Source organism: Lynx rufus, unplaced genomic scaffold (genome assembly GCF_022079265.1).
Source record: "Lynx rufus isolate CCGP_SWC_20201006 ecotype Redwood Valley unplaced genomic scaffold, mLynRuf1.p SCAF_23, whole genome shotgun sequence".
NCBI lineage: Eukaryota > Metazoa > Chordata > Mammalia > Carnivora > Felidae > Lynx > Lynx rufus.
This window is the reverse complement of record NW_025814838.1, coordinates 21,252,873-21,279,267: the sequence shown is the minus strand read 5'-3', so window position 1 is coordinate 21,279,267 and position 26,395 is coordinate 21,252,873. Positions and strand designations below refer to the sequence as shown.

At 45.6% G+C, this 26,395-nt stretch overlaps 1 protein-coding gene across 1 annotated transcript in view; it reads left to right on the top strand.

Annotated features, from left to right (window-relative positions):
* HMOX2 (heme oxygenase 2) overlaps positions 1–26,359 on the top strand; it is a 29,935-nt gene extending 3,576 nt beyond the window's left edge. The window contains exons 2-6 of the mRNA XM_047087570.1: positions 22,186–22,312; positions 23,525–23,642; positions 24,057–24,548; positions 25,406–25,532; positions 25,623–26,359. Of these exons, the coding sequence (XP_046943526.1) occupies positions 22,227–22,312; positions 23,525–23,642; positions 24,057–24,548; positions 25,406–25,532; positions 25,623–25,750 (951 nt within the window). The 5' untranslated portion in view covers positions 22,186–22,226 and the 3' untranslated portion in view covers positions 25,751–26,359. The remainder of the gene's footprint in view (positions 1–22,185; positions 22,313–23,524; positions 23,643–24,056; positions 24,549–25,405; positions 25,533–25,622) is intronic.
* Positions 26,360–26,395: the final 36 nt, after the last annotated feature.

Genomic DNA, 26,395 nt, shown 5'->3' with positions numbered 1-26,395 from the left:
AAAAAAAAGAAAATTGGAATTGTGTATTTATAATAAGTTTAGAATTCAGCTTGTAACTCCTTGGAGAGAAAAGAGATGAAAAATTATAAATTACCTACTGGTATGTTATTGGCCACAGTTAACTAGAAAGTTATAAATAGACATTTAATGCAATTTTTTTTTTTTTTGGTAAAGATTTTATTTTTAAGTTATCTTTACACCCATTGTCGGGCTGGAACTCACAGCCCCGAGTTAAAGAGTGCTCGCTCTTGCAACTGAGCCAGCTGGATGCCCCCCAATATTTTTTTCTTACAGTAGTCAATGAGAGAATTAAGAGCTCTGGATCACATCTTCTTTTGTGTTCAACACAGTGTGAGTTATGTGCTTTTTAACTAAATGTATTGTATCTGTTAGGTTTGTGCAAAAACATAAGATGAAAGCTTTGTCTTTTGTAATCTGAATAATTTTTCAGGATATTTTTGCAGTATTAGTGATTAGTTTTTGGGAAGGAGGGAAAAGTAGGAAGGGAGAGATGGAGGAAGGAAGAGAGGGAGAGAGAGAGAGGAGGAGGAGGAGGAGGGAAAGGAGGAAGGGAGGGGGAATTTTTAATTGGAACAGTTAATTGCTTGTACCAATGTCTTTCCTTTTTTTTTTAAATGCTGGAAGATATTTCACTCTGGTGATCACTCAGGTGCCCTGTAATATTGTTCACCGTATGGTTTACTTTTTTTTTTAAATTTTTTTAATGTTTATTTATTTTTGAGAAAGTGAAACAGAGTGCGAGTGTAGGAGGGACAGAGAGAGGGAGACACAGAATCCAAAGCAGGCTCCAGGCTCTGAGCTATCAGCACAGAGCCTGACGCAGGGCCCAAAGTCGCGAACCCCGAGATCATGACCTGAGCCGAAATCAGACGCTTAACCCACTGAGCCACCCAGGCGTCCCTGGTTTACTTCTTTATATTGACTGAGTTTATTTACCATGAGATGTCTCCCATTGTATTACACATTTTAAAGCCAACTAACAAGGCAGCTAGGTCCCTCAGAAATTTCGTTTCTAAATTTCTAATAAATTTGACACACAGTGTTGAACTACAGCAGCCCATAGCTGATGATCTGGCCTAGGAACGTTATGTGTATTTATGAATATGCGGTTACATTTATTTATATATATTGCAGGAAATCTTTTCTGAATGACCATTGTCTTTCCATTTAAGAATGACACTGGTTATTGGAGTTCACTATAGATAATTTAAAGGTGTACACCTATTGTAAAGGGAATCCATTTACAAACATCAGAGAACTACATCCAAATTGCAATCATGGAGGACTGAAATGGAGCCAACAATGCTTTCTGAGTCGTCATATCAACGCATCTGTATTCAGACCTTGCAAGGCAATATTCTAAACTCTGAACTCAGCATTTCAAAATAGCAATTAAATTCATAAGGCTCTTATCAGTGAACAGGTTTTTTCTTATTGCTTTGATATAATTTTCAAAGGCTTTTTTATCAAACATGGCTTTGTCTTTGTGATAGATTTCTTTAAGCAGATATTGTAATAGTTATCCAAGAGTTGTCTAGTCCATTTGTGGAGTAGGATTTTCATCAGAGTGCATGTATTCTTGGTGTTTAATGATGTGATGTTGAGGAAGGTTCTTTTTCAAATGTGTGCTTGAATGCCTCACTCTATGAACATACACAGATAGACTGACTTTTTGTTTGTACTTCAGAGTGGTTGAATTGTTGGCGTGCCTGGCTGGCTCAGTCAGTAGAGCACACGATTCTTGATCTTGGGGTTGTGAGCTCCAGGCCCATGTTGGGCTTAGAGCTTACTTAAAGAAAAAAAAAAAAGTGATTGAATTGTTAAGCACAAAATTAAGCTAATCAATTGGTAACAATCTTTTTCACTCACAGCTGTTCAAAATTAGACAATTTTGTTTTGTATGTACATGTATATATCCAAATACATACATATTCATTTGTATTAGAGTGAAAAATAAATGGTTTGTTTCTCCCAAAAAAGGAATTTGTGATGATATATTTTTGACCATGAGAAAAACATTTAAATCATTTGAGCTGCAGTTTTTGTGTCTGTAAAATGGGGTTAATACCTAATGAAGTTAAGGTTAATATGTTAAAGTACCTTTTGTGCCTTGAATGCTGCTTATGGAATCTAGGGCAGGGGTTTTCACACTTTGCTATTTGGGTAAGTTTGGGGGCCCGGGAATCTGTGCTTTTTAAGGTTTTTCATGTGATTCTTGTTTAGGGCCACCTGTCACAAACACAGGCTGGACAGAAGTGGGAATGGACTGGCAAGAGGGTAGAGAAGTAAGTGAATGGGGTACATGAGGAAGGGGACAGCAGAAGAGGAAAGAAAGGGCTAATTGTTGCCTGGCGATAACTGCTGTCAGCTTGTATGCCAGAGGCCAAGCAAGTAGTCTCTTCTCTCTGCTTAGGGGAAAAATTAATTTTTGTCACACGAACAGATTTGTTTCTTTCCCAGGAGTATCATAGGCCTAATTATTGTCATAGTTCTCAGTAACTTTAAAAGGGCTTTGGAGAAGAATGGCATAACAGAGACAGGTGACTCGCACCCTGCGTGCCTGACTTTTTCTAAGGACTCCCAGTGTCCTGCCTTTCTCCTGATGAGCTTTCTCAGTCTCAGATGACTCAAGTTTCACGGTCTTGTTCTGTGGGTCAATGCCACAATTACCTGAGGGCTGTGGGAAGGCACTGGCATGATTTAAACAATCTGCCATTATGTTTTTGCTAACCTGATTGATTGGCCTGCCTCATCACTTGCTATGATGGGCAGATTTTTTATGCCAAACACTGGGACCCATAGTCTGACCATACAGGTGCACTAAGGTACTAAAGGAACTGATGAGACAGGATATTTGATTTGAAGCAGAACTGTCCTGGAAAATGTGGAACATAAGGTTCAGGTTTTTTGTTTTTTGTTTTTTTTTTTTGTTTTTTTTTTTTTTTTGAGAGAGAGAGCTCAAGTTGGGGAGGAGCAGAGAGAGGGAGGGAGGGATGGAGGGAGGGAGGGAGAGAGAGCGAATTCCAAGCAGACTCAGCACTGTCAGTGCAGAGCCCAATGCTGGGCTCTAATTCATGAACCGTGAGATCATGGCGTGAGCCGAAGTCAGACACTTGACAGACTTAGCCACCCTTAGGCTCCGCCTAAGGCTCAGTCTTTAGCACTGTTGTCTGCACTGTACAATTAATGTTTATACTGTGGTACACCTTGTGTTATCTTCTTTCTCTTTCTTGATTGAAAGGTACTTAAAGTTCAAAACAGGGCCTTAAGGCCTCTTAAGGTCTTAAGTCACAGAGCCCATGAGCATTATAAATGTTTGGTGATGATGCTGTGGTGTAACTTCCTTAGTTATTGGATCTGCTCTTCTCTATAGCAGCACCACTACACACTGCTGCACAGGAGCTGTTGTCACCTGGAATTATTTCCAGGACAGGCTGGAGGAGGGTGGGCAGGTGAAGGGAAAGAATTGGTGAGCAGAATTGTGTTTGGGTTGGGAGAGGAATCTAGGTAGTATTTGAAGGCAGTTGTAGTGAGTTGTCATTGACCTTCACTCCCTTGGTTTTCCACAGGAAGGCAAGGGGAGAGTCAGGCTTTCTCTTTGTTTAGTAATAGGTATCTCACTAATTAGGAAATAACTTTTAAACATTTTTTTAGATTTTTTTTTTTTATCTTCTGAGTAATCTCTACACCCAGTGTGGGTCTCAAACTCAAAACCCCGAGATCAAGAGTCACATGCTCCACCGACTGAGCCAGCCAGGAGCCCTTGGAAAGTAACTTTTAAAACACTCCATTCCTGTACCACACACTTGTGTTTTTGACAACTTCAGCAAAATTTACAGGTGTCTGTATTCAGTGTCATATTTGTCCTGCTTTTTGTGTTTGTGGAGTCATACTAGAGGACCTGAAAGGAGAAGAGGGGTTGATCAGGTTATTCTTTCTTGCTTTTATATTTGGCTTTTCCAGGGCATATGTCCGGTTTTAAAGAAGTTAACGTTCAGGTGCAAATGCCTAAGGTAGAAGGGCAAAGAAGCAGTGGCATCCGTCTCTTTGGCAGTATGTATTGCCTCTGTGGTGTACAGAGAATTGGCACTGAGGGGGTGTGCAAAACAGTAACAAACCCAGCATAGTCCTTGTTCACATGGAGTTGGCTGTCACCTTGGGGAGACTCAAAACTGTAAAATTGTAAGGTTTATGATAGTCCCTTGCACACAGTATTTTGGGAGGTCAGGGAAGTGAAGGGCTGAGAAAGAGAAAAGACAGGAGAACTTGAACTGAACCCATTGGGGTTAGGTAAAAGAATTCGAACAGAAAAGAAGGGAACTAAAGAGAGGGGAAACCCCGTTTTAATAACTATTCAGGGCTTCCTTAAAAACATTACTCACAAAGGGAATGTCTCTCATAAAGAGACTCTACTAGAGTAGGGATTCTTAACCTGAATTCTGGGTCCATGGGTAAACTTTAGGGGCTTGTGGTTGCTCTGGAATGGCATTGACCACATTTTTTATATGCATTTGTCCTGGAGGATTTGAAGCTGTCATCTGATTCTCAAAGGGATTTGCAACCAAAAAAGTTACTGATTTTTCTATTCTGGCAAATACCCTTCCTACCCATCTTTAGAAGTACATGTCTCTGAATTTCTGTCTTCAGATGAGGAAGTAGTTGGGTGGAAGATTAGAGACAGAAACCATAGGATTCCTTTGTAAACAAACAGACATTAACTAAATACCAACTGTCATGGGACTTGCAAGAGTGCACATGGAAAGGACAGTGAGTTCTCACTGGTTCCCAGGAACAGGGCAGCTAAGCACTCTCACTTTCTAGTGTGGTTGAGACTCCAAGTCTGGCCTCAGAGACCTTACAGTCAAGTGTAGCTGATACAGAGGTACAGTTAAGTAGGAGTATTGGGGATGGAGTGAATTGAAGACACAGAAGCCACAGGTTTTTGGGAAGGTCAAAATGTTTTCAAGAAGCTGCTGGACTGCTGGAAACAAGGTGTGAAAGAGTATACGGAGCCCTGGCCCAGCAGTCAGAAAGCCGTGGGCAGCTCTGAGAACAGTGGCTAATCCAGGGCCAGTTTCCTTCTGTTGCTTGGACACACACAACCTAAGAGACTGTCCAAGAGCCACTGTCACTTAGCACATGTAGCAGGAAATGGAAGCCGTCTGTTTCAAAGCAAGTGACCTAGTTGCCCTAGACCACAGCCGGCAAACTAGGCTGAGCTCAGAATTCCTAAGGGTGATGGAGGAGCTGAGCTCCTGAGTACCTGCCACCAAAGCCGCTACCAAGGCTTTATTTTTTATTTATTTAAATTAAGTAAGCTCTGCGCCCAACGTGGGCCTTGAACTCATGACCTGGAAATCCGGAGTTGCATGGCCTACCTACCGAGCCAGCCAGGCACCCTGCACCACCACTTTAACTGTGGATGCTCCATTCACTACACAGTACTTGCTTTCCATATTGGCCTTTTGTGTAGGGTTTGGTTTCGAAAAAGGGTTGAGATACCTCTCAGAGCCGAGGAGCACACAGTCCCTGCCTTTCTTGGCCTATAAGCTGTTGAACATTTGCCCTCCCTATCTTGCCTACCTCTTTAACCTTAAAGTTATTCATTCATTATTGCCTAATCATGTCCTTGGGCAACAGTGGATGTTCTGGGCTATTTGAATTTCTTTTTGATAATGATTGATAGAGACAGTGATGTTTGACCAGTTCTTGGGAACTCTTCAGAATTATAGGTACCTACTTCATGTATCTTTAACTCATGTAGTTTTGGGGGCTGCCTCATGGAAGAGGAACTTACTCAGTTTTATAGTGGCACACTGCTGCTCTTGTTTTTTCAGTAAGTTGTGATCCCTGTAGCATTTTGCTTTATGCCCTGGCAATAATGATAACCTAATTCCTTGGTGTATTTCCTCCAAAATGTGCTTAGAAACAGGATATGGGCTTATTAGGAGGTTGTACAGCTATTGCCTTCTTTAGGTTGGCCCCTTTGCTGGAGTAACAAACATGAAGAAAATGCTCCTGTGCATCCCTTCTGTCTAAAGCCAGCTGGAGGAATAAAGCGTTTTTATATGGAGGTAGACATCAGGAAGTTTCAGGTAGTTTGTGCTTGCCTGGGGTGGTGGAGTGCTGGCAAGTGTTTGTTACCTTGACTGTTAAAATTTTGCCTATCATTTCTTTAAAAAGAAGGTGGGGGAGGGGGTGGTGCGGTAAGGCCAAGTGCTCTGCTCCCAGTCAGGCTTTCACAGTCCTTAAAACAAAATCTAAAAGGTGTGTTCTCAGTATCTGTATCCGTGGCATGTAAGGAAGCCGCTTTGAAACCAGTGCAAACCCAACATTTCTCCTTCAAACGTGAAACTATTATTATTTTTTTAATTAAAAAAAATTTTTTTTATGTTTATTCATTTTCGAAAGACGGAGAGACACAGAGCACAAGCAGGGGTGGGGCAGAGAGAGAGGGGGACACAGAATCTGAAGCAGGCTCGAGGCTCTGAGCTGTCAGCACAGAGCCCGATGCGGGGCTCAAACTCAAGAACTGTGAGATCATGACCTGAGCCGAAGTCAGATGCTCAACCGACTGAGCCACCCAGGCACCCTGAAACTATTATTTGAGCACAAAGTATTATATGCTTGGTCTCCCCACATGGCCATTCTCATCTCTCACCATCAGTAGAAATTTCTCCAGTAAAAACACTGCTCAAAAATGCTTACTCACCAGCCATTTTTCTTATTTCCGGGCTTCATTTTTAACTGTCGTATTTGTCATCCGCTCTTTGAGAATAATCTTGATTTTGAGAATACCTCAAATTCTGGAAATCACTCATTGACTCAGCAAACCCTGATTGGGTGCCCTGTGTTGGGTAGTAGGAGGGAAAGATAAATGAACTATAATCTGGAATGGAAATAAATACTGTCATGGGATACAAGTGCTATGGTAGATTGTAAAAGGCTTGCTTAGGTCGCTGTTAATATAATATCAGGCCTCCAAGATGATCAAGTTCGTTGTTTTCTAGGCCTTATTTTTAGAAGTAGCACAACCCCATTTTGGGAGGAAGTATAGCAAGGAATAGGGGAGTTGCTCCAGCTGAAACAGATGGGGGAAGCCCACAGCTTTTCCTGCTATGGCTCATGTTAAATGCCATCCTCCCTGCAGCTTCCTGAGGAATGCCTCTCATTTTATAAATGAGGATGTTGGAGTTCTAGGGAAGTCATAAAATGTAGTTAGCCCAGTGTGGGCCTGGTCGTAGAACTTTAGTTCTCCTCGTTCCTAGCTTACTTGTCAGTCACACACCAGACCGCTAAACAGTCATTAGATTTCTTCCAGTTTTTTGTTCCATTCCACAAAGAAGTCAGTAAACACATTTCTTTCAGGGGCTTCACCTCTGCCTGGCTTTGTTACAGAGCTTTAAAGGTTTTGCCTCCTAGTGATCCAAATACAAATCAGTCCTATTCCCAGGAAGGTACTGTGACCCCTTTCATTGTGATCTGTGGACAGTGCCAAGTTGCCCCATTTGGTAACAGCCTCTTCTGTTTTCTGGTTGAAATTCAGTTTCCCCAGAAATCTCTGTAAAGGATATATGTGACAAACAGTGTGAAGCATAGTGCCAGAATCTCATATGTCTCTGTAAACTACTGAAGGGACAGGAAGAGTATTAGATGCATGTCCTTTCTTGAATGACCTTAGCACTGCTTCTGAGATTCAAGCAGAGTTCCTCAGCCTTGGTGCTGTTGACATTTTGGGCTGGATAACAGTTTGTAGTGGTGGTGGGTGTGTGAGTATGTGTACACACGTGTGCATGAATGTACTTGTGTTTATGCTTTCTGTGCATTGCAGGATGTTGAGCAGCATCCCTGGCCTCTGCCCACTTGATACCAGTTGAGTGGCCAAACCCCCTCCCCCTCCCACTTGTGATAATCAAACGTGTCTCCAGACATTTCCGGATAACCCCTGGGCAGGGCAGGCGGCGGCGGGGGGAAGGGGGGGGTGTTGCCAAAATGGTCCCCAAGCTGAGAACCATTGGGTTGGGGATTGAGTGTCATAAGATATAAGTGCAAATCAAATTGATTACAGAGTCAAGTAAATTTTTCAGTTATCTAAACCTTTATTTATAGTGATGAGCTACTCTAAAGAAATAAAACAATAACATGCCCTTGGCCTCCATCCTGACCCTCCACAGCATGAAGGGGCCTTTATCTAACTCATGTTCAGAGTGTCCCTGAAAGAGTTTGAACTTAGGTGATCATCTTCTTTTAGAGCCTTTGCAAAGTTTATTTTGCTAGAAATTCCAAGATTTTTGTGTTCCTTTCTTGGTATCTAGTGTTGTCAGAATGAAAACAGAGGTTCTTCACAGTGAGCCTTCAACTCAAAGTCTGTGACCCCAGTACAGATTTGACGTTGCCTGTAAGGGTTTTCACAGACAGGGGTATTTCCATTTCTTGTGTAAAAGTATATGGGAACATGTGTTAACTTTAAGTGGCCCTTTCTTCAGTTTGTTAATCAATGCTATATGATATGTCACAGTTCTATAAGTAACTTATCATTTAATTCTCATTACATACCTTGCATAGTTATTACTATCAGATAAAGAAACTGACCCTCTGAGAAGTTAAGTACCTGGTCCAAGGCCACCCAGCTGGTATATGGCAGAACCAGGGTTTGCTCTCAGTTGTGCCTGACTAGAACCTGTGCCATTTATTTATTTATTTATTTATTTATTTATTAATTATTTTTAACGCTTATTTATTTTAGAGAGACAGAGCATGAATGCGGTAGAGTCAGAGAGAGGGAGACACAGAATCCGAAGCAGGCTCCAGGCCCCAAGCTGGCAGCACAGAGCCTGATGCGGGGCTTGAACTCACGGACCACGAGATCATGACCTAAGCCAAAATCGGACGCTTAACTGAGTGAGCCACCCAGGCGCCCCTATTTTTTTTTTAATATTTTTTAAATGTTTATTTATTTTTGAGAGACAGAGTGCATGTGGGGAGGGACAGAGAGAGAGGGAGACACAGAATGTGAAGCAAGCTCCAGGCTCTGAGCTGTCATTATAGAGCCTGATGCGGGGCTCGAACCTGCGAACCATGAGATCATGATGTAAGCTGAAGTCTGATGCTTTAACCGATTGAGCCACCCAAGCGCCCTGAGCCTGTGCCTTAACCATATCCCTACTCTACCTTTTGGCTTGTGTGCCAGTGTATTTTTTCTTGGCTGAGCTCAGTTCAGGTTAACATTTGTTAGGTGCCTGCTACAGGTCAACTCTGGAGATCATGCAATTCAGCCATTGCCTCACCTCCTTCTATGTCATGTCAGCATATTAGCATTGTGCTGTGTAGAAAGGACTTGTATGGATATGTCTGCTATTAGATGTGTTGAACCCATCTTATAGAAACTTTCAGGTGGAGGCATTCAGTCTCCATGTCATAGGATGTATACTGAGATACAGATACTTAACATTTGTGTCTAAATTAATAGTGTCAACATGGATGGGCCCAGAGGGTGTTATACTAAGTGAAATAAATCAGGCAGAGAAAGACAACGTATGATTTCACTTATATGTAGAATCTGAAAAACAAAACTAATAAAACAGAAACAGGCTTGTAAATACAGAGAACAAACTAATGATTGTAAGAGGGAAGGAGGAGAGGGGATGGGTGAAATAGGTGAAGGGGATTAAGCAGTACCAATTTCCAGTTATAAAATAAGTAAGTCATAGGAATGTACAGTATAGTTTACGAATTATAGTCAGTAACATTGTAATAACTTTGTATGGTGACAGATGGTAACTACACTTAACAAGGTGATCATTTTGTAATGTATATAAATGTTGAATCCCTGTGTTGTACCTGAAACTAACACAGTATTGTATGTCAACTATACTTGAATAAAAAGAAAAGAATTAACAGGCACATATGGCATTTATGCAGACATTGAGTTATTGCCACAACTGTTGCATGGGGAGATCGTGTCCTGGGAACTTCGTACTAATGAGGAAAAGAAACCTCATGGTTGTAGAAATTTCACAGATAAGGCAGAGTAATTAATGCATGATGATCTGTTACTTTTTCCCCTCTATGCTAAAAGGCTTTGTTGAACAGCTGGAATATGTAGAGTTTAAGGGCATTTTGCTAAGTAACACCCTGTATCACTTTGATTTTTCTGCCTTTTAAAAAAGCATGGTTTTGGGGCGCCTGGGTGGTTCAGTCGGGTAAGCGTCCGATTTCGGCTCAGGTTGTGATCTCAAGGTTCATGGGTTTGAGCCCCGTGTTCAGTTCTGTGGTGACAGCTTAGAGCCTGGAGTCTGCTTCGGATTCTGTCTACCTCTCTCTCTGCCCCTCCCTTGCCTGTGCTTTCTCTCTCAAAGATGAATAATAAACATGTTAAAAACTAAAGAAAAATAAGAGCATGGTTTTGAGGTTACAGTAAAGTTTATGACTGTCTTGCCTTTTAAGGATTATCCCTGTAAATTGGCTCTTATTCTGAGAGATTTTTTAGGATAGAAGAGAGGGCCACTGTTAGAACTAACTGTGGTAATTTCACATTGCTTACAACATGTTTTCTCCATACTCTGGCCCCTGGCTACTCTTATGGGACTTAGTCATTCGTGTACAAATGAGGCTAGGTATACTGAGAGAGGAAAATAACTAGAGCCTCCATTCCAAGGAGCCCTTGTCACCTTGTTCACTAATACAGGGAGCCAGAGTAGGCAGCAGCAGGCTGACTGGTCTGTACCCCTTACCCTTCTACCAGTGGAGGTAGGGCCTGCTGGGAAAGCTGAACTCCTTACTGTGAGAAAGTCCTAGTAGCCACTGTTGCTGGTCCCCTGCTGCCATAGACCAAGCCTTTGTAGGATGGAACCAGCCTCTTGGAGTTAGCAATTCTGAGTCTGGGCTTGCTTCCTTGCCCCCCACTCCACCCACCCACCTCTTCCCCTGCTGTCAGAATCTAGACGGTCATTGTGAAAAAGCCTGGGAATAATATTTGACTCTGTAGGCCTGTGGAAACATGTTAAAATCCCTTATAGGTCCAAAGTGAGATTATAGGAGCCACCTTGTTAGATTGACCAATACCTTGGCCTATGGAGTTGCTAATCTTATATGAAGTTTATGTTGACACAGTTCTATCCATTGCACTACTTTTTCCAAGTAGACATATATTTTCAGTAGACAAAGATGGGACTGAATAGATTTTAAACACAACACATGGAGGACACACTTATAGATTCTTGAAACCAGATCTCCTGTTTTTCTGTAGTTACCATGGCGATGGGTGCTATAGAGATGTGCAGACCTTACTGTGACCTCTTCTTGGTGCAGGGATGCCTGGCTTCATTGTCCACCTGGGCCTGGCAAGTCTGGCTGGTTCCCTCCATGCCCTGAGGGGTGGAGGTGCCGTCTTCCCCTCTGGGACCAGCTGTCTCCAGTCTTGGCCTGCCCTGCTGGTCCATTAAAAGCAGGGCTCGCCAGGGAACAATCTTCTCGGGTTGCCTGTAATCTGAGTGAGCCAAGGTAAGTGTTGTAGGATGGGCAGCAGCAGCTTCTGAAGCTTCCAGTGGGAGCCTGGGCATTTACTTCTCAGAAATCAAAGGATTGAGCTAATGTTTCATACTAAAAACAAAAACAAAAACAAAAAACAAAAACCCAAATGACAATCAGTGGTTTAGAAAACCCCTCCACTGCACACATAAATGCAGTATAGTACAGCCTCATTTTCCATGATGTTAGTAGTCTGTGGTGACATCATACTGATTTCACATGCATGTTAGCTGGGACATAGGACGAATGACCTTGCATTCAGAAGGACTCCGGCTTGGTCCCAACTCCACTATTAACTTTCTAAATGACGTTGGACATAACACTTAAATCTCTCACTCTTCATTCCTTCATGGTCAATGGGACCCTGCTTGAAAGTGACTTAGCCTGGTGTGCCCAGGTGTGTTAGACTTCAGTCTGGTGCTTTGTCTGTATCACCTCCCAGGGTGAACTCAAGGACCTTCTGTGCTTTTTGAGGTTTTGAAGCACTCAGGGGGTGCTTTTGAGGTTCTGTTGAGTCTGTTTGTAGAGAGGGACACATCTGGAAGCTAGTAGCACTTCTAGGTTCTCCAAAAGGGGGATCCAGCAGAATGCACCCTATTGAGCCACTCTCTGCCTCCACCCCCAAATGCTGTTCACAGTCCTCATCCACGAGAGAAGCCGAAGCCACATGTGACAACTGTTGCACCTGAGTGAAAGGGAATATGATGACTCTACTTAAGCCACAGGACACATGCTTTCAAGATTGTTCCAAAGTTAGAATCATTTTCACTTGATAGTACCTAGGGGTGACCCATGGTCATGTCAGCATTTCCTCTGTTAACACCAGCCCTTGTGGGATGTCTGATGCCTGGGCTTTATTCTTACAAAATGTGGTCCTACCCATTTCAGAATTCAGTCAGGGCTTCTGATCCCACCCAGATGCCTCTCATGGGAAAGAGTCTTCGTCCTCTCAGCCCTGAGGTCTGGTCTCTCATATGAGGTGAGGAGACACTCAGAACAGGGCAAGTCTTAATTTGTTTCATTTGTAGTAGGGAGTCTCTTTACCAGGACTTTGGCAGCATCAACAGTAGACGCCTGGCCCGTACTCTGAGCTCTTTTCAGTGCTTCAGGTGTCCTCCCTGGTGTCTGCTTTGAATGCTTGCTCTCTTGTATTTGGACATGCTACAGATGAGCACATCCCTGTCCTCAGTAAAAAGAAAGCCTGCCAGAGCAGTCTTGAACTTCTGAGCGATGTCAGTTGTTGGGGTTACTAAGAGGCCGGTACTCTTGGACTAATTAGTAGTTGTATTGCATTCTGGCTGCTTATTGTCCAGATGTGCAAAAAATGTGTGTTTAATAAATCTGATGCAAGAATTTTGTGTCCCGAGAGTCTCTACTTTTCCAGGATTCTTTGTCTGAAACTGCTCTTTATCAAGAGGTTAATAGTCATCCAGTCAGTGAACTGTGGGATTGAATTCACCCAGTGATTAAAGTGAAGAGGATGAAGGTTGTGTGTTAAGATTTCCTGAGCAGTGGCAGCTCCAGGGTTCAGAGGAGACCTCAGGCCATGTATTGTATAAACTCAGAAGCTGTTGACCTAGACAACCTGGTTTCCTCAGAGTTTTGGGGAGGCCCCACTTGCATTCTAGCCTCCCTGAGGTCTGGGAGCAAAGCAGAGCCCGTTAAGTGGCTGTTGACCTGAGGCAGATAGCCCTTCTCTGCCTGTCCATTTCCTGAGTGGCATGCAAAACTGGTGCTTGGTGAGGGGCTGGATTTCAAACAGTATTAAGGAAAACAAATTCTCCACACCACATCCAGGAACAGGGCTTCTTCCCCCTGTTGAGAGTTTCCTGGTGTCCTGACAAGGTTTGAAAAGCTCGCTGGGAGTGTCTCCACGCAGACCAGCTGGTAAACAGTTCTGAGTCCGTTCTCAATTCCTTTTGTAAGGCTTGTTAGGAAGTGGTTTCACGGTCATTATCTTATTTGATCCTCCAAATAGTCTTGTGGTATGGGACACTGGGCTGTAGGTGAATAATGTAGAGCTAGATTTGGAGGCTCTGAAGAGATTTGCCTTCCTGCGCCCGGTTTCTGCCCTCCATAGTAGCTCTACGGTTCTTTGTTCCCAGATCACATATAGGGTTTGTAAGGATGTTAGAATTTACTCTATTTATGTAGCACGTATCCAGAAAATAATTCCCCCCCGCCCCGAAAAGAACTTTTGGGTAAACAACCAGTTGATTTATGTCTCCTGAGGCCTGATGGGACTATGTGGAGCCATTAAGAATTGACTTGGCCTGGGGAGCCTGGGTGGCTCAGTCGGTTAAGCGTCCCACTCTTGATTTCGGCTCTGGTCATTGATCTTACAGTTTGTAGGATTGAGCCTCTCAGGGCTCCACACTGACAACACGGAGCCTGCTTGGGATTCTCTCTCCCTCGCTCTTTGCCCCTCCCCCTCTCCCTCTCAAAAAAAAAAAAAGAAAGAAAAAGAAAAAAAAGAATTAACTTGGCCTGATTATGGTGTTGTTTTTTAAAATTTTTAAATGTTTATTTACTTTTGAGAGAGAGAGACAGGGTGAGCAGGATGGGGGGGGGGGGGGCGGGCAGGAATGGCAGGGGCAGGCAGAGAGAAGGAAACACAGAATCCGAAGCAGGCTCCAGGTTCTGAGCTGTTAGCACAGAGCCCAGCATGGGGCTCAAACTCACGAACCATGAGATCATAGCCTCAATTGAAGTCCGAGGCTTAACTGACTGAGCCACCCAGGCACCCTTGATTATGGTATTGTTAAATGGAAACAGGTATTCTCCAGGTGCCTGGGTGGCTCATTTGGTTAAGTGTCTGACTTCGGCTCAGATCATGATCTCCTAGCTCATGGGTTCGAGCCCAGCATTGGGCTCTGTGCCAACAGCTCAGAGCCTGGAGCCTGCTTCAAATTCTGTCTCCCTCTCTCTCTCTCTGCCCCTCCCCCACTTATTCTCTCTCTCTCTCTCTCTCTCCCCCTCTCCCTCCCTCCTTCAAAAATAAATAAACATTAAAAAGAAAAATTAAAAAAAAAACAGGTATTCTCTCAAAGGTGAAAAGCCTTTAGGGCATATAAAGAAGGAACAGATCTTATAATCCAGGAAAGAGAGTCTGGGATTCTTGTATTCTGTGTTTATCTAAAATCATTTATGGGGCACACAATGTACATGGTTTCTGTAAGAGGTAATACATTATTTTTGAACTGTGACCCTCCTAAATGTCAAAAGATGTAAGTGGGTGAGGTGGGATCATAGACGAAGATGTATATAATTGAAAGGTATTTATTGAAACCAAAGAGTGGAAGACACACACACACACACACACACACACACACACACACAGAAAACCATGGGCTGCAGAAAAGAAGCTGCACCAATGACCAGAGGTAGACCTTTGGACAAAAGAAACTAGAGTCCTCTTTACTTCCAATGCTGGCTAAGAAAAGTAACCAGAGTCCAATGTAGTGCCTGCCCTTAGAGGCACATGGGTGAGGAGCAGCCTCCCTGGGCAAGGAGAGGATGGATGTGGAAATGGGCCTGTTTGGAGGGGTTGGAGTGGGGCAGGGAGCCAGTGCCCAGCTCTGATGTGGAGACAGCAGCCGAGGGCAGGGACTACAGGGGAGACCTGTAGGGAGGGGAGCAGCAGAGAAAACATAACACAGCCAGATAAACGCAGAAGCTAATCTCACTGGGCCCTAAGGGGTGAGAATGGTCTTGGCCAGCCTGAGGCATGGGAAATACAAACAAATCCTTAGTTAGAAAATCTAGACCCTAAGAGAGAGAGGAAGGGAAAGAAGGAGGGCAATCTGAAGAAAGATAAAACTAAATTTCATACCAGTTAGAGGCATAATACCCAAATAAAAATTTTTTTCCTGGGGCGCCTGGGTGGCTCAGTCGGTTGAGCGTCCGACTTCGGCTCAGGTCATGATCTCGCAGTCTGTGAGTTCGAGCCCCGCGTCCGGCTCTGTGCTGACAGCTCAGAGCCTGGAGCCTGCTTCGGATTCTGTGTCTCCCTCTCTCTCTGCCCCTCCCCTGCTCATGCTCTGTCTCTCTCTGTCTCAAAAATAAATAAAAACGTTAAAAAAAATTAAAAAAAATTTTTTTTCCTAATTAAAATTTTTATTGTATTTGGTATTTTATCTATTTAATTTTTAAAAGTAATCTCTAAACCCAACATGGGGCTCAAACTCAGAGCCCTAAAGTCAGGAGTTGCATGCTCTTCCAACTGAGCCAGCCAGGTGCCCCTGGTATTTAAAAAAAGTTTTTTTAATGTTTATTTTTATTTTTGAGAGAGAGAGAGAGAGACAGAATGAGAGTGGGTTGGGGCAGAGAGAGAGGGAGGCCCAGAATCTGAAGCAGGCTCCAGGCTCTGAGCTGTCAGCACAGAGCCCGATGCGGGGCTGGAACTCACGAGCTGTGAGATCATGACTTGAGCCGAAGTCGGACGCCCAGCTGACTGAGCCACCCAGGCACTCCATGCCCCTGGTATTTTAGAATTTAACCAATATTTTCTTGTCCCACACCCATTTAAGTTAGCTTTCTCAGTAGGCATTCTGTTTCTGCATCTATAACAGTTGTAGTTCAGGTTGGAGACTCCCCAGGGTGGGTTCTAAGTGATTTGGAACGTGGCATTGGACTCTGAGAAACTGAGCCTACGGGAGTCTTGATGATCTGTCTTGTAGGAAGCTTCTGGTTTACCTGGGGAAACAAGATGACAGCACTTGTGAAAGCCAAAGAATCTCTTATTAATGTGATGCTAGTTCTATACAGGAGTAAACTGAGCTGGGAACAGCCTTCTGGTAAGCAGGCAGGGACTCCCGGTGCCCAACCACAAGCTGTTTAGTGGGGAGGGGTGGGAACTGTGGCAGAGCCATACAGATGTCTGAGCAGCCGCTTTCCTTTTCCCTGTGGCTGTTTCCTTCTCTGTGCATGGGAATAACAACACTAGCTCATGTTGTGGGCATCTGTAGCTGGTAGCTGGTCACTGTCAATTCCAGAGTCGGGTGGGAGAATTGTTCTAATTCCAGGGAGCTGGTTGCAGTGCGTTTTCTTCCCCCTTCCCCCACCTTGCTCTTTAGTGCTGGCTGAGCTCAGCAGTCTGCTCCCTTCTTCCTTGGCTTTCCAGGGCAAAGAAGAATCAAAATGAAAAAGAATTGTTATAGGTTAGGTCTTTTTTGTGCCTTTTTGAATCACCAAATGGGGAATGAGTGATAATGTAGTCTGTTCTGGTATCATTGCGCTGAGCTTTCTGACTTCTGAGGTTTGCAGGATGTGTGTCCGTGGAGGAGGATTTAACATCTTTGAACACATGAGTTCTTTCAAAAGCCCTAGTGCCTTGAGCCTGCAAATTACCAGGAGCAAAGGCTTTGAACTGAGTGTTCTGGAACTCCTGGGCAGGTCCACAGGAACGAACTTTGCTGGAAGGAACATTGGTGATAAGGGACATTGTTGCTGCTTCTATCAGACCTGATATGGGAGTGAAAACCTTTATCAGTCAGGTGAATAGGTAGTACAGGAGTTATGGAGGTACGGAGGTAGATTTTATAAATAGAGGGTCACAGTTTTCTGGAATTAAAACACAGAGGGCAGGTGGACCTTTCTGAAATTTGTAAGAGCAAAGTAATGGCCCAGGTGACTTCCTGTGGACTCGTGTAGTGCAGGATCTTACCTTAGCTGGTTTGCTTGGTCCATTTCCTCTCTCTTTCTCTCTCTCTGTCTCTCTCTCTCCTTCCCTCTCCCTCCCCCTCTTCCTCTCTCCCCTGCCTTTCTTCCCCCTTTTCAAGAGAATTTGGCCACTTTATATAAAAGAAATAGCCAGTTTGCCAAAAAGTCAAATAACAAAGTTTTATACTCTTTTGTTTTTATTGATTGATTGCTTGATTGGAACTGGTACGTTGAGCTTTATTTTTTTTTCTTTTTTCTTTAATATAATTTATTGTGTGTTTTATACTCTTAAATAGATTTCCTGTTACTGTCAGTATACTTCAGTACTTTTTCTTTTTTTTACTTACATACTTTTGTGCATGGTTGTAGTCAGCGTTTTGAGTCCTTTATTTAAAACAAGTTTATGTAGACTTTTCCATAGTGGTTGCAGCCTATCAACTTGTCCCAGCTGTGCCAGGATTCTATTGTTTGCTGTTGTTTGAGCAGTCCAACCCTGTATTGTTAGGCTGTGTGACTTTTTTCTAACGTCATATTATGGCTACTTATCATTTTGGTACAGATTACTGTTAATCTTTTGGGATATTTTCTGTTGTTGTTTTTCCTGGTGGAGTGAGGCAGCTTCTCGATAATGAGAAGTTGAAGTCTAGAAAGGTTCTACATTTATGATTTAACCTCTGATTTTCTAGGGATTCCAGGGGCTCCTGCAAAGAAAAAAGGATTCAGGCATAGAGGGCCAGTCAGACCAAATTTGGACACGTAGCTTTTCAGAAGTGAATTCTTTTTCTGACATTGCAAGGTGGCTTCTGAATGCTGTACTACCCAGCCACCCCCTTGAGGAACAGTGACCAGGCCACATGATGGACACAGGCCGCCCTGCCTGGACCCTGCTCGTATGGGTTGAATGTGCTAACTGAGCCTTTCTCAGAGCATTCTTCCCATCTGTGCAGATGGTGCTTTGAGTCCACATTAAGGACTCCGTATTCTTCCTTTTTAAAAATATATTTATTTATTTTTGAGAGAGCACAAGCAGGGGAGGGGCAGAGAGGGAGACACAGAATCCGAAGCAGGCTCCAAGCTGTCAGCACAGAGCCTGACGCGGGGCTCGAACTCAGAAACCATGAGATCATGACCTGAGTCAAAGTTGGACGCTTAACTGACTGAGCCACCCAGGTGCCCCATCTGTATTCTTCCTTCTGAGTGAAGTAGGCCAGTACCTATCTTTCCTTCAAAAACGAAATTGTTAAATCATGTTTTGAGTTTAGAAAACTATTGAAGTAGTCAACAGCAGAGTACTTTTTGTTGTCCACAGGTGCCACGTTGTTGACAGGATGCATGAGATCATTGCCTGCCTGCTTTCTTTCCTTTGGATTTTTTTAAAGTTTTTATTTATGTAAGTAATCTGTACACCCAGCATGGGGCTTGGATTTACGGTCCCGAGATGAAGAGTCGCATGCTCTTCGGCCTGAGCCAGCCAGGCACACCCCCCTTCCCCCACCTTTGGATTTTTAATTTAACAAGTGTTTGTTGAGAACTTGTTATTTCCCGGGCTCTGGAGCTCCAGCAATGAAACAGACACCTGTGGCCCTGCCCCTGGGGCCAGAGTTGGACCTCCCTTGAGTTGAGGGGATTAGGGGCTCTAGGGCAGGACTGAGGTTGAAGAAGGTGGGAGGAAGGTGTGCCTGAAGACTGGCACAAAGTGCTGATGAGGAGGCATCTGTGGCAGCCTGCTTTCCCTCCCCCTGTCATATTTGTAAGAGAAGCAAAAGGTCCTGTTGGTCGAGCAAGACTACACCCTCCCAGAGTGTGCAGTTATTATCAAACAAAACAATTAATGATCAGATTGAATTACATATATAATGACTGTTGTGCAGCATGATAATTAGGTGCAGAAAGTTTACCTAAGTTACTGCAGCTGGTAACCTAGGGCAGCCCGATTGCACACTTGTTCTTGTGTTTGCCTACTTTCAGTTTCACCTGCAGGCAGCATGGGAGGTGCAGTCCTCAGGTACCTGGGGTATGTCTTCAGCATGGCCATGTGGGCCTGCCACCTGTCTAGAGGCTCTGGGACCTTTTACTCTCCCCTCTTCCCTCTACTGGGTGGCCCATCCAGCACCTTCTCTTAGCAGCCTGAGGGCCGACTGGCCTGAGATAAATCTTGGCTCTGAGGGTCCTCATGGGCATAGAGCTCAGATGTTCTTTCTTAAGTCTGTAAAAGGAGGTCAGCATGGACAAGCTGGTGTGAGGCTTATTCTGCAGCCGACAAAGTCTGCCTTGGCCCCTTGGTAAAAGGACACAGGATGCATAGCTGGGCACCCTTAGGCCATCTCTATGGTCTGTCCCATTTTACTTTGTTTACATTCTTCCTTGATCCAGAGGCCCTTCCTCTCCTCCACCCTAAATCCTGTATGGTGTTGAGGGAGCTGGGTAAGCACCCCCCCTTCTCCAGGAAGCCTTTCTGAATAGCCTTCTCTCCATGTGATGACCACCTACTTTCACATCCTGGACTTAACGTTAATGAACCATAGCCTTCATCAGCATTATTAGAGATGAAAGTATATGTGATTTGGGAGTCAAGGGAAGGTCCCATTTTCTATATATTCTGTTTTTCTTTTTCCAGCTTTATTGAGGTATAGTTGACAAGTAAAATTATAATATATTTCGTGGTGCCTGGGTGGCTCAGTTGGTTAAGCATCCGACTTCAGCTCAGGTCATGATCTTGTGGTTTGTGGGTTCAAGCCCTGTGTCAGGCTCTGTGCTGACAGCTTCAGAGCCTGGAGCCTGCTTTGGATTTTGTGTCTCCCCCTCTCTTTCTGCCCCTCCCCTGCTGGCATTCTGTCTCTCTTCCTCTCTCTCTCAAAAATAAATAAGCATTAAAAAATTTTTTTGTTGAGGGTGACTAAGTGGCTCTGTCGGTTAAACATCCATCTTTGGTCAGGTCATAATTTCACGGTTTGTGAGTTTGAGCCCAGCATCCTGCTCTGTGCTGACAGCTCAGAGCCTGGAGCCTGCTTCAGATTCTGTCTCCCTCTCTCTGCCCTTCCCCAGATCACGCTCTCTTTCTCTCTCTCAAAATTAAATAAACATGAAAATTTTTATTTAAAAAATTGAATTATAATATGTTTAAAGTATACAATGTGATTTATAATTATGGATTCTCATAATTGAATGAACATCTATCACCTCAAATATTTTTCTGTGACAACGCTTAAAAGCTACATTTCTTACCAATTTCAGTTATGCAGTAAAGTATTATTAACTCTAGTCACCATGCTGTTCACAGATCCTCAGGTCTTATTCATCTTATAACTGAAAATTTGTACCCTTTTACCAACATCTCCCTATTGCTCCCACCCTTATCCCCTGGCAACTACCATTCTACCCTCTGTTTTTATGACTTAAGCCTCTTTTTTTAGATTCCACATACAAATGATACCCTGCATGTCTTTGTCTGGCTTATTTCACTTTCTGCTATTTATTTTCTAAGCATTCTAGGACAACAGCAGTTAAGCCTCAGTCAAAATACAAAGGCAATCATATCTACTATTTAGTGAGTGCTTACCATGTGGTAGGCACTGTGCTAAAAGCCTTATCTTCCCTGTTCTCACTTAATCCTGTCAATCCCACTGTATAAATCCTAAATATAAAGGTTCAGAAAGAGCATGCTGAGCAAACCATGTATTATAATATCCCAAAAGATAAGATGTAATTACATGTCTGGAGAAAACTCAGGATACGTACTAACGTTAACAGTGGGTGTATCTGTGGAGTGAGTTAGAGGTTGATTTTTATTTTCTTCTTTAAACCTTCAAAGGACCATTACTTACACTTTTTTTGTCCCCCTTGACACCTATTTCTGGGTAGAGCATGTAGAAAATGCTCAGTAAATAGATACTGGTTGAGGTAGGAAAATAAAGACCTCTTCTTTCCTTGGCTTGATTGGGTAGTTCTGGTTTTGTGAGTTACATTAGTAACTGGTGAACTGTGCTGCTGTTCATCTGGAAAGTTTCCCAGATGGGCTGCTCTTTTGTGCTCCAGAGCAGAGGCCTCCAGGGGTGGAGGGTTAGCTTGTCTTGTGGGACCGTATCCCTGGTTTAGGAAGGTACGGAAGGTTCAGCAGCAAAGGGAGAGCGGCTGGCTTGTCTTTCTTCCTTCAGCCCCTCAAAGTCTGGAGCAGGCTGGGGACAGTCCACTTGCTTGGTGACTCTGAATACCTGATGCAGCTCGTCGAGTGCCTTTCCAGCTGCTCTTCTTAGCGTCTTCAAACGGCCTGGCTCACTGTTCCAGTTAACTGCCCTGCCCCGCGGCTCTGTGCACAAGGCCGCCCTGCCCGTGACAGCTGGGACGGGTTGCTGCCCAACTCAGAGCCGCTCCGCTCGCTGCACCACTGCTTTTGGTTTTAAGCTTTATCTATGATGTTATTTGTTATTTTGTGTTTTAGGTTAACTTCTGATTTTGATATAATTTCAAACATACAGAAAAGCTGCAAGAATGATACAAGTAACTCTTGTGTACCTTTTATCCAAATTCACTGCCAGTGTTTTGTTTCATTTGCTTTGACTTGAGTGTTCCCTCCCTCCCTCCCTCTCCCTAACAGGTATGTGCACGCACGCACACTTTCTGAACCATTTTACGTTAACTTGCAGAAGTGTGGCCTTTAATTTTGAATACTTCAGGATGTATTTCCTAAAACAAAGACATTCTCTTATATACTCACAGTACAATTATAAAAAAAAAAAAAAAAAGCAAGTTCAGTATCAGTTTGACGCTATTACCTCATCTCCTGTCCATATTCAAATTTTGTCCATATCCGGATAATGGTCCCAGTAATGGCAGAGTTTTATTTTTAAAGAAAACACTCCTGAGGCGCGTGGGTGACTCCTCCGTTATGTTGGCTCAGAGGAGAGCAGAACCAGCGGGTGTCTGGGGGAAGTGATGCTGTGGGCGCCACATCACCAGCTCCTTGTGTCTCTACAGGACCAGAAGAGTGAGAGCAGCAAGAATCTCACTCGGCAACCATGTCAGTGGAACTGGAGACCTCAGAGGGGGTGGATGAGTCGGAGAAAAAGAGCTTCGGGGCCTCAGAAAAAGAAAACCACACCAGGTGAGTGGTGGTGGCTGGCTGTGTTGATTCATGTGCCCGGGGCCTTGTACGTGGGAGGCACCAGGGTGTGGGGAGTGTCGCTGCTGTTTCCCCCGGGACCCCTGGTTGGGATTGCAGAGAGAAGTGGCATGCAGCACCCTGGGCTGCTCAGCTTTCTCCCCATTCGTTCCCGAGGAAGCAGGACAGGCACCGCTAGGAGTGCTGAGGAATAGAATTTGATGGTTTCCCTGATCCTTGTTTCTTTTGTGGTGAAAAAGGGTAATCAGGCAAAACTGGCACCTTTTCCAGTGTTTTCCACCCCTTAGGATGTGGGAGCAGCTCTGACTCCAGGGATTTTTCTTACTGGGTAGAGACACTTCATGAATTCCCAGAGCCTGTTCTTCATTGTTCTTATCTTACTGAGCCCTGTCATTGACAAAGTGCTTTTTTATATCTTGAAATAATTGCTAGTAAGAAATGATTCTCAGCATGTAGGTGATAGGAGCCCAATCTCCTAAAGAAGCCAGCAGAGGGTGGGCTGTATGGGGCCGCGTTTTTATCTCTTTGGTGGATGGACCCTGTGGACCACACGGGCTACTGCGCAGCGCCTCCCGTCTTCAGGGTCATGGGTTCTTTGTTTCCCTCGCTGGTTGCTGCCTGTGGCACCTGTCAGCACAGCTCCATCCTGTATAATTTTGTTAAGCGGTACAAGCCCAGGTACTGGCTCCAACTTCCTCAGCCTTTGTCTCCTTCTCCTCCTGCCCCTGGGCCAAGCCACATGCAGTCCTGAAGAGGCTGTGGGTCCCAGGTGGGAGGAGGGCAGCAAGGCTGCCCCGGGACATCCACAGTCAGTCCATCACAGCAGTGTGGATTCCATGAGACACGTTCCCAAAGGCTCGCTGTTCCTGCAGAAGCCAGCACACGCTGTGCTGGGATTAGAGGTGGGCTTTTTATCAGGCGCTAGGTGGTCACAGAGGCAAAGCATTGTTCATTCAGGTGGTTCAGACATGGACACTGTTAGGAAGTAGGCCACAGTCCTCCACATGTCATCCAAGTCCTGGGGGCCGACTCACATCTGCCTGTTCCGTGCTCCCTAGCAAGACCCTGTATTCAGGCTGGGGTTGAGTTTCTCAGAAGCTCCTGCGTCCATCTCAGCGAGGGGACACCCTGAAACTAGGAAGGGCTAATTCACACATGCACACGTGCGTGTGCGCACACCTTGCATCTCCACAGGATGGCTGACCTCTCCGAGCTCCTGAAGGAAGGGACCAAGGAAGCACATGACCGGGCAGAAAACACCCAATTTGTCAAGGACTTCTTGAAAGGCAACATCAGGAAGGAGCTGTTTAAGGTTTGTGCCCTTGGTCATGGATAGGGTCAGGTCGGGGGCCTCGGTCGTGTCAGGAACATCCCCTTGGAACAGTTCTTCAGTGGAAGCTGGGCCTTTTGCCACCTGCTCTCCATTCTTTTGACAGCAGACTGTGGTTTTCAGGTAGCTTAAATAGAATAACATAGTGATGATGTGAAGCAGAAGTATCCACGTTCCGTGTCATTCCTTTAAGAAACATAAAAAGTTGCCTGGGTGTGTGAAATAATCCACTGTATCAAAATGGGCCTGCGGGAATTAGAGGGGGCATGCGACTGGATGGAGCCTTCCTCTATGGCTGCTCAGACGCAAGGGCATTGGGCTCGGGAGGGGTGTTTGCTGGTCAAGGGCTGCCAGGACTGCAGCCCTCCCCGTGGTCTCCCCTGTCACCCTCAACAGCTGGCCACTACTGCACTTTACTTCACATATTCAGCCCTGGAGGAGGAGATGGAACGCAACAAGGACCACCCAGCCTTTGCCCCCTTGTACTTCCCCACGGAGCTGCACCGGAAGGAGGCACTGACCAAGGACATGGAGTATTTCTTTGGCGAGAACTGGGAGGAGCAGGTGCAGTGCTCCCAGGCTGCCCAAAAGTACGTGGAGCGGATCCACTATGTGGGGCAGAATGAGCCGGAGCTGCTGGTGGCCCATGCATACACCCGCTACATGGGGGACCTTTCAGGGGGCCAGGTGCTGAAGAAGGTGGCCCAGCGGGCCCTGAAACTCCCCAGCACGGGAGAAGGGACCCAGTTCTATAAGTTTGAGAACGTGGACAATGCTCAACAGTTCAAGCAGCTCTACCGGGCCAGGATGAATGCCTTGGACCTGAACCTGAAGACCAAAGAGAAGATCGTGGAGGAGGCCAACAAGGCCTTTGAGTACAACATGCAGGTACTGCTGAGGTCAGGCAGAAGGGGGCCCCTGACTGTGGGGGCTGATCCGGAGCTGCCGTAACAGGCACCAGTGCTTTAGGCCCGATACGGGGCAGCCTTCCAGGGAGAAAATCGTAGGACCAAATAGGCCACAGAGGGCATGAGCCCATGATGGCTTCGCTTTGATGGACAGCTTTTGTGTTTTTGTTCCGAGGAGGGCAAGGCCCTAGCACGTAGAGGGAGGTCACTCCCTCTCACCACAGGATTCTGGTCTTGAGTGGATTTCCTCCTTTTTAGCAAGGGCTGCCCCATTTGATCAGTTCAAGGAGAGAACCAAGCAGGGTGAGAACTCAGCTGACAAGTTTTTTTTAAATGGGGCTAAGCCTGGGGAGGCAGATTCTGTCCTGGAGTCCAGGTTGGCCCTCGGCACCGGGAGGGTGGCCGAGGCGGGGAAAGGAAGCACCAGCCCCGACACAGGCCCATCAGATCAGTCCCACATCAGTGAGCCTCCGTGGGCCACTTAGGATGGGTCAGCCCTGCTGGGGCCTCAGTTCTCCCACGTTCCTCTCCGTCATTCTTGCTGAAAATACCTAGCAACGGCGAATGGGGAAGGACCAATGTTAACGTGGTATTTGGGGGCAGCGCTTTTGTTCTCTCCTGTTTCTGCCCTGGTAGCTCCAGCTGTGGGCTGTGTGTCTGGTCAGTGCCCAGGGAGGAGCTCCCACAGTCAGCGGCACAGGTGTGGCCCCACCTCTGAGCTTGTGCCAGGGAGCAGCGTTGGGTCCGTGTGGCTGCCCCCGCTGCAGATTCGGGCTGCTCCTTGACTGGTTTGCACTTTGGAGTCCACTGAAAGCTGTTCATCCCCTGCTCCTGCAGATTTTCGATGAACTGGACCAGGCTGGCTTCTTGTTGGCCAAAGAGACCCTGGAGGATGGGCTCCCCATGCACGATGGGAAAGGAGATGTGCGTAAATGCCCCTACTACGCTGCTAAACAAGATGGAGGTAGGTCTTGCCTGTCCAAAACTCTCCTCCAGGGTGGGCGTGTCAGCGTTCTCCACTGATGCCCTGTCCCCTGTTGGTGCCGCCACACAGGTGCCCTGGAGGGCAGCAGCTGCCCCTTCCGAACAGCCCTGGCTGTGCTGAGTAAGCCTAGCCTCCAGTTCATTCTGGCCGCTGGTGCGGCCCTTGTTGCCGGCTTCTTGGCCTGGTACTACGTGTGAAGGACCCATCATACCGCCTTGGCGCCATCCTCCCGATTGACCACTGGCCCATCCCCACCTGTGACTAAACTACCACCTCAGGTGACTTTTTTTTTTTTAAATGCTGGGTTTGAGAAAACAAGCAACCAATAAAAGCCAGACGCTAAAGCCTCTACCTGTAGCGTCCTCTGTGTGGGCTAGATGCCGAGCAGGGTGCAGGCCCTCCATTCCTGCAGCCGTTGGGCCATGGTACCGGGAGCAGCCAGTGCAGCTCAGCAGGCCAGTCTGAGTCTCTGGAACCAGCTCTGCTCCCAGGGCACCCACAGCGCTTATCCTGAGGCTCCTTCCCTTCATCATTCCTTGTGCTGGCATTTAGGTGGGTATTTTTCCCCTAGTGGGAACAGAGCATCCAGCAAGCCCAGGTTGCTGTAGCTCTGTGGGAGGAAGGAGGCCTGTCTTTGGGGGGGGGGGGGCTTGCATCCTGTCTCCGAGGCCCCGGGAGCTCCATCCTGAGTAGCCAGTCCTCTTCCTGCTCAAGCAGAAACCCGAGAGGGGGTCTGTTTAGCCATGGCGCATCCCCTCCTTTGACCTGTGTAAATGCTACAGCACTCAATAAAGTGGACTCTGACAGCTGCCTCCCTCTTTCCTGGCACCAACATTATCCTT